Below are 7,038 nucleotides of genomic sequence, written 5' to 3' on the forward strand. Positions count from 1 at the left end.
CGAGATCTCAGGTCTGGTTAGTGGTTGGAAAGGGGGGTGATGGGCTTACTGTTGGGGTCAAGGGCATGGGTTAGGGTGTACTTCGTCCCCTTGAGTTACAGTCTGGAGGGGTGATGGCTTCCGGTTGGGAGGTCAGGGGGCATGGTGGGTCTTCTGATCCCCTTGGGGTACCCTATAGTGGTGGACCGGGGTGATGGATTCTGGTGGGGATAAGGGCAATGCAGAGGGTTGTACCTTGTTCCCGCACGTCTATTAGTTTGGAGGCGTGGATGGACTATCGTGGGGGGGTAAGGGGCATGGTTCTGTCTTGGGGTCCCCTTGAGGGTCTATTAGGTTGAGTGAGGGGTCTTGGATTCCCCTTGGGGCAGTCTATTGGTGGTGTAGGGGTGAGGCTTCTGTTGGGTCCAGCATGGTGGGTGTCTTGTCCCCTTGAGTCTATTAGTGGTGGATGGGGGATGGCTTCTGTTGGGGTCAGGGCATGGTTAGTGTCTTGTCCCCTGCAGTCTATTAGTGGTGGAGGGGTGATGGCTTCCGTTGGGGTCAGGGCATGGTGGGTGTCTTGTCCCCTTGAGTCATTGTGGTGGAGGGGTTATGGCTTCCGTTTGGGGTCAGGTATGGTGTGTGTCTTGTCCCCTAGTCTATTAGTTGGGTGGAGGGGTGAAGACTTCCGTGGGGTCAGGGCGATGGTGGGTGTCCTTGTCCCCTTTGAGTCCTATTAGTGGTGGAAGGGTGAAGGCTTCCGTTAGGGTCAGGCATTGGTGGGTGTCTTGTCCCCTGCATGTCTATTCGTGTGGAGGGTATGCTTCTGTTGGGGTCAAGGTATGGTGGTTGTCTTGTCCCCCTTGAGTCTATTAGTGGTGGAGGGTATGGCTTCCGTTGGGGTCAGGCATGGTGGGTGTCTTGTCCCATTGATCTATTAGTGGTGGAGGGGTGATGGATTCTGTGTTGGGGTCAAGGCATGGTGGGTGTCTTGTCCCTGCAGTCTATTAGTTGTGGAGGGGTGATGACTTCCGTTGGGGTAAGGGCATGGTGGGTGTCTTGTCCCCTTGAGTCTATTAGTGGTGGAGGGGTGATGGATTCTGTTGGGGTCAGGGCATGGTGGGTGTCTTGTCCCCTTGAGTCTATTAGTGGTGGAGGGGTGATGGCTTCCGTTGGGGTCAGGGCATGGTGGGTGTCTTGTCTTCTTGAGTCTATTAGTTGTGGATGGGTGCTTGTGTCTGATAGGGTGAGGGCATGGTGTGTGTCTTGTCCTCTTGAGTCTATTAGTTGCGGATGGGTGCTGGCGTGTGTTGGGGTAAGGGCATGGTGGGTGTCTTATACCTAGGACTCTATTAGTTATGGATGGGTGCTGACATCTGCTGGGGTCAAGACATGGTGTGTTTCTTGTCCCCAGGAGTCTATTAGTTGTGGATGGGTGCTGGCATCTGTAAAGGTCAGGACATGGTGGGTGTCTTATACCCAGGAGTCTATTAGTTGTGGATGGGTGCTGGTATATGTTGGGGTCAGGACATGGTGGGTGTCTTATCCCCAGGAGTCTATTAGTTGTGGATGGGTGCTGGCGTCTGATGGGGTCAGGACATGGTGGGTGTCTTGTCCTCTTGAGTCTATTAGTTGTGGATGGGTTCTGGCGTCTGATGGAGCAAGGGCATGGTGGGGTGTCTTGTTCTCAGGATTCTATTAGTTGTGGATGGGTGCTGGCGTCTGATGGGGTCAGGGCATGGTGGATGTCTTGTCCTCTTGAGCAAAAAGACTGTAGTGGGTGTATAATATTTATATTATCATTGTTGTGAGTATAAAATATTTATATTATAATTAAAGCAAAGATATTTTGTGAAAAAGCTGGGATATTTTTCGTACATACAGCATTAATCATTTTATGAACACATTAGATTATATGAAGATTTCTTTATGTACGTACATAGTTTTATTAAGCACTTCAAACTAGGTGCTTGTGTAGTACAGGTAGTTTTATTTATTAATCTACAGTTTCGCACTTATATGTTGAGTACACGTATACTGAATCATTTTATTTTTGTGGAATGCTTTTTTATTCACTTTTGCATAATTAGCCAAGTAGTGGTGTCCCCCGCTGTAACTTCAATAAATGTAATTTACAGAATTTTTTGTACAGACATAATTATTGTTTTTTGTGGCTCAGGTATTAGGTAATGCATTCTTTCTAAGTTTCTGTGTAAGAAGGTAGAATTCTTTTTATACTGAAAGTTTTTTATACCTATATTAGAATATACTTTTATATATTTATATTTATTAATATTATTCAGTAGTATATATATATATATATATATATATATATATATGGTTTGAAATTATCAGTTTTATTGTCTTAAGTTTTTCAGGTTTTAACTGCCTGTTTGTTCAAGAACGTTAAATATCGTTGAATTAAGATACTTTATAGATAGTAATACAGTTATACAAAGGTCAACCAGTTTTCTAATAACACCTCAATTTAACAGACTCTTGTACTTATTAGGTGTATTATTACAATTCCTTTTTGCTATGTTACCAATTGAGATGGTATACACTTTTAGATGAAGCTTTTTAAGTTGAATGTTAAGGGTAAGGTTTCAGAATTGTTGTTACTGTAAGATATTTATGAAATATTGAAGTGCAGGCGTTAATATAGTCTTCATTACTTGCAGACTCTATTTCTTGTCAGAAAGCCAGACTTCTCAAGGTGTCTGATAAGTTTGGATGCTACTGTATAACCATAATGTTGATAGCTGATCAGTTTCAGATCCATCATCAAACTTTACAGTAACTTATATTTAATTAATTGCCAGTTTTTGGTCAATATAATGCTCTAAAATGATTTCCATTCCCTTGAACTTAGGCATTTACAGTCAGAAAAATATTTTGCACAAGAATTAAGATTTCTCCCCTGATTTATGACTTATTTGACATATACATTACCATAACTTTAATAAAAATACTGACCGGGATTTTTATATATGTTGTACAGCCTCGAGCATTATCTAAAGAAGGTTGTTATAAAACAAAGTAACAAATTGCATTTGTATTGTTTTTACGTCAAAAAGTACTTAATTTATGTAACAATTGTCTTTTTATAGATGATTTAAACAAAATAATCATTGGATTGAATGCACCGTTTTGCTGGCTTTTGGGTCTGTCTTGATAGTTGCTTTTGCTGCCTTTCTTACTTTTACCCTTATGATTGTATGAAGATAATTTGCTGTGAAGATATATATTAGTAAAGAGTAGCTTATGCAAGGTTTCAAGACACTGCCAGGTCTTAGGCCAGTCCTTGGGTGTTCAAATTAGTGTCTTTTAATCTGTAAGCTTGATGTTTGTTTGTTGATTACAATTAACAGTGCTACTCTATAATGTTACATGACTAGTATTCACTGTACTTTGTAATCTCATACTTCGTGTAATCTGTCAATTTCTTTTTATGTTAATTGATAGAAGTGTGTTGATAACTTAGAGGACTGATTAATTGATAAAATATACTGTTGACTTGGAGGATTGATACCATAAACGGTATTTTTGATCCTGTAAGGGAAAGCAATGCCAGTTCCAAACATTCTGTGTTTATTGGGATAAAAGTAACTATAGTACTCAAGAAAACATAGTACATTAATGTTATGAAACTACATATAATTATTCTTAAAATGAAATTACCATATATAAATAATATTTTTTTGAAGTAACAAATTCCAACTTCAGTGTTAATGTAATGGATATGAGCTACTTAAATTCTGGAGCAGATTCATTGTCACATGAAATGCATATACAGCACTCATATATTTAAATGCATATATAAGTTAATTCCTTGACACTACACTGAATTGCAGTTAGTTACATCAATATACTGTTAAGCAACAGATGTAATATTGCTTCTCTTGTCCAGCTATAATCAAAGCTACTTTAAGCTACCAAAAATTTTGGACTCAGAAATAACTTTATGGCAATAAAGAATACACTCTGCTGTTACCGAAAATGCAGTAGTCATATTTTATGGTACTGTATGCTTTTATACATTACAAAACATATATAGTAATTAATATTATTTCAATATTTCATTTTTGAACACATTCAATTAGATGTTATCATAAACAATACTGCTTTTTTTAATACATTTCCTTTGAGATAAGACTGCCACCTAAATTTTGCTGAAAGTTAACAAGCTTGTATTTTAACTGTACAAATAAATGTTTACTATGGTAAGTCAATACAACCTGTGACATAAGAATTTTCAAAGAATAAGATGTGTGACCTAGATATTCAAGTTTACAAGTCAACTGTCAAGCGGAAACCAAAAACTGAATGAGGTGGTAATATTTACTAATGAATGCGTATCTTTTACTTCTTACGTCCTCCACGTTCCTTCAACTGTCAATACAGTTCCAGATCCAACATTGTAATAAAGACAAAGACTGTGAATCCTTGAAGAAACAATCCCAAACTCTTGCCAACTTCTGCTTACCTGGGGGGAAACCAATTTCTTCATGAAGTTTAGCTTTAACAACAGATACTGGATCTGTTACTGGAAGGGTCAGTGAAAGTGTCCGGCCCATCAGGAGATATTCTGGTTTATCAGAAACCTGAGGAACTGCAACCTGGAATTTGACGGGACCAGGAAACCGTCTTGCCCAATCTTCTTCTGGAACAAGTGTTTCTTCTGTTCATGTCCTCTTTGTAGCAGGTCCTTCATCATCTTTGTCCACACCAACCACACCCATTGGAGGACCAGGTGGTGGTGGTCTAGAGGGGCTGCTGACTGAGGTGGCTGAAGGACCATAACTCTTGGAACATGTGGTGCATGAGGCCCAGGCATGAAGCTTGCAGGACGAGGAGCCATCATTACAGGTGGTACTACCATTACAGGTGCTACAGAAGGCATTGGACCTCTTATATTAACTGCCATTACAGGTTGAAGAGTTACCACAGATGGTTTTGGAGGTGGGGGAAGATATTCCTCAGTCAAGTACATCTCAATGATGACAGCTCAAGAATCTTATCATTAAACAAAATTTGAAAGTAAACACTGCAGGTTTCCAATTCCCATGGTCAAAAAAGGGGTAATGGGTGGTAAAAGGAAACAGTAAAAGGAAACAGGAAGACATAACAATCAACTTCATAACAATACTATGGTAATAAATAATAAGCAGAGAAAATGTAAATAAGCAAATTTTGCAATTGTTAACCTGCACAAAATGACTATCGATTTTATTAGAAATAAAATATTTGACACCAAATGAAGAGGGTGCAACCCTCTTCATTTGGTATTTTATTGTCAACCCTAAGCCTGGTTCACACTATGCCAGTAATTTAGTCAAGTGGCGAGTAGTTTAGTTACTACTTTCCTACTAAACTGATCAATTTCGTTCGCACAACCAGTCAAGTAGAGTACATTAGTGTGTAAGGCATCGCAAGATGAACAGGCAACGCAGCAAAGCTAAGATGCTAATAAAAGATATTGCAATAGCTATTTTAGAGGAAGTGGAGGAAGAAATAAGTGTGTCAAAAAGAAAAAGATTATGGAAACGAAAATGGATTCAGAGAAGAAATCAACTAGGAGCTACTAATTCACTTCTCAAGGAATTAGAAGTAGAAGATCCTAGAGAATACTACTCAACATTCAGAATGAGTCAAGAATGTTTTAACTTTCTGTTGATGAAAGTGCAATCACAAATTTAACGAAATGATACCCATTTAAGGAGTGCAGTTCCGGCAAAAACCAAATTACAGGCAGTTCTATACCTTCTGTCTACTGGATGTAGTTTAAGAACACTCACACATCTATTTCGACTTAGGAAATCAACTATTTCAGAATTTTTGATAGAGGTTTGCGATTGTATCTACGAATCATTAAAGGAAGTCATCAAGGTAAGAGTAAAGACATCATAAATATATGTCACAAATCATTTATTAATTAAACATTTGCTACATTTATGTTTAGTTATCATAATTAGCAATATTAAAGGCGTCAGTAATTAGGTCTGTCGATATTATTGCAGACTCCTGGCTACACGTATTATGTTCAACATGTACTTCAGATATAGTAGACTGGGGTGTATAGTGTCTTCCTTCCATTGAATCACCAGATGAAAGTGGTGTGATTGGTCTGTGCTCCTGGGCTTCGAGTGCCAATAGTGTTGGCAAAAGGAAAATTTTAAGTTGAAGCCCAATGTTTGTCTCCCGAAAACCTCGAACAAAATCGTTTTCATCTGTCATAGCAGCTTCAGATATGTCTTTCAGTTGGGATACCATACTAGATAGCTGCATCACTTTCGTTTTTTTTTCTATCAGGTGTAGGTTTTGGGTCATGTACTAAACTATCCTGCACTACAGAGTCATTGTGTTCAGTTTCTGCAATATGTACGCCATCGTTGTTAATCTGAAAAAAAAAAAGTATTTTAATAGATATATATTTAAGTTAGGAGCCATTATAATATAAAGGGAGGGAATGTAAAGTGCTGGACATACTAATGGGATTAGTACCTACCGTTTACCACTATAATATATTAGTTTAAATTGAAACCACAATTTAACTTTATTTTCACTTTTTTCAGGTTCCTGGTACAACAGATTGGAAAATGATTGCAAATGGTTTTCAGAAAGAATGGAATTTTCCTGGATGCTGTGGAGCAATAGATGGCAAGCATGTCATTATAAAAGCACCTCATGACTCAGGAAGTTTATACTACAATAACAAAGAATCAAACAGTGTTGTCTTAATGGCAGTTGTAGATCATAAATATTGCTTCAGTTATATAGACATAGGTTGTAATGGTCGAGTTTCTAATGGAGGAGTTTTTCGTAACAGTAGTTTGTATCAATCTTTAGAGAATGGTATGCAACCAGAAGGTCATTTCCTAGTTGGCGACAATGCATTTCCCTTGAAAGAATACCTGTTAAAACCTTTCCCAGGAAGTAAATTAACATTAAAGCAAAAGATTTTTAATTATCGTTTGTCGCGGGCAAGGAGAATAGTTGAAAACTCATTTGGTATACTAGCCGCCAGATTCACAGTGTTTGAGAAACCAATAGCCCTAC

General features: G+C 38.4%; 1 protein-coding gene across 1 annotated transcript; it reads right to left on the reverse strand.

Annotated features, from left to right (window-relative positions):
• Positions 1-916: 916 nt before the first annotated feature.
• LOC135196615 (soluble scavenger receptor cysteine-rich domain-containing protein SSC5D-like) lies at positions 917-4,972 on the reverse strand. Its single transcript, XM_064223456.1, has 2 exons — positions 4,632-4,972; positions 917-1,631 (listed from the first exon to the last, which is right to left on the reverse strand). Exons 1-2 carry the CDS (start codon positions 4,970-4,972, stop codon positions 917-919), a joined length of 1,056 nt encoding a protein of 351 aa, XP_064079526.1.
• Between the last annotated feature and the right edge of the window lie 2,066 nt (positions 4,973-7,038).

Source organism: Macrobrachium nipponense, chromosome 18 (genome assembly GCF_015104395.2).
Source record: "Macrobrachium nipponense isolate FS-2020 chromosome 18, ASM1510439v2, whole genome shotgun sequence".
Classification (NCBI taxonomy): domain Eukaryota; kingdom Metazoa; phylum Arthropoda; class Malacostraca; order Decapoda; family Palaemonidae; genus Macrobrachium; species Macrobrachium nipponense.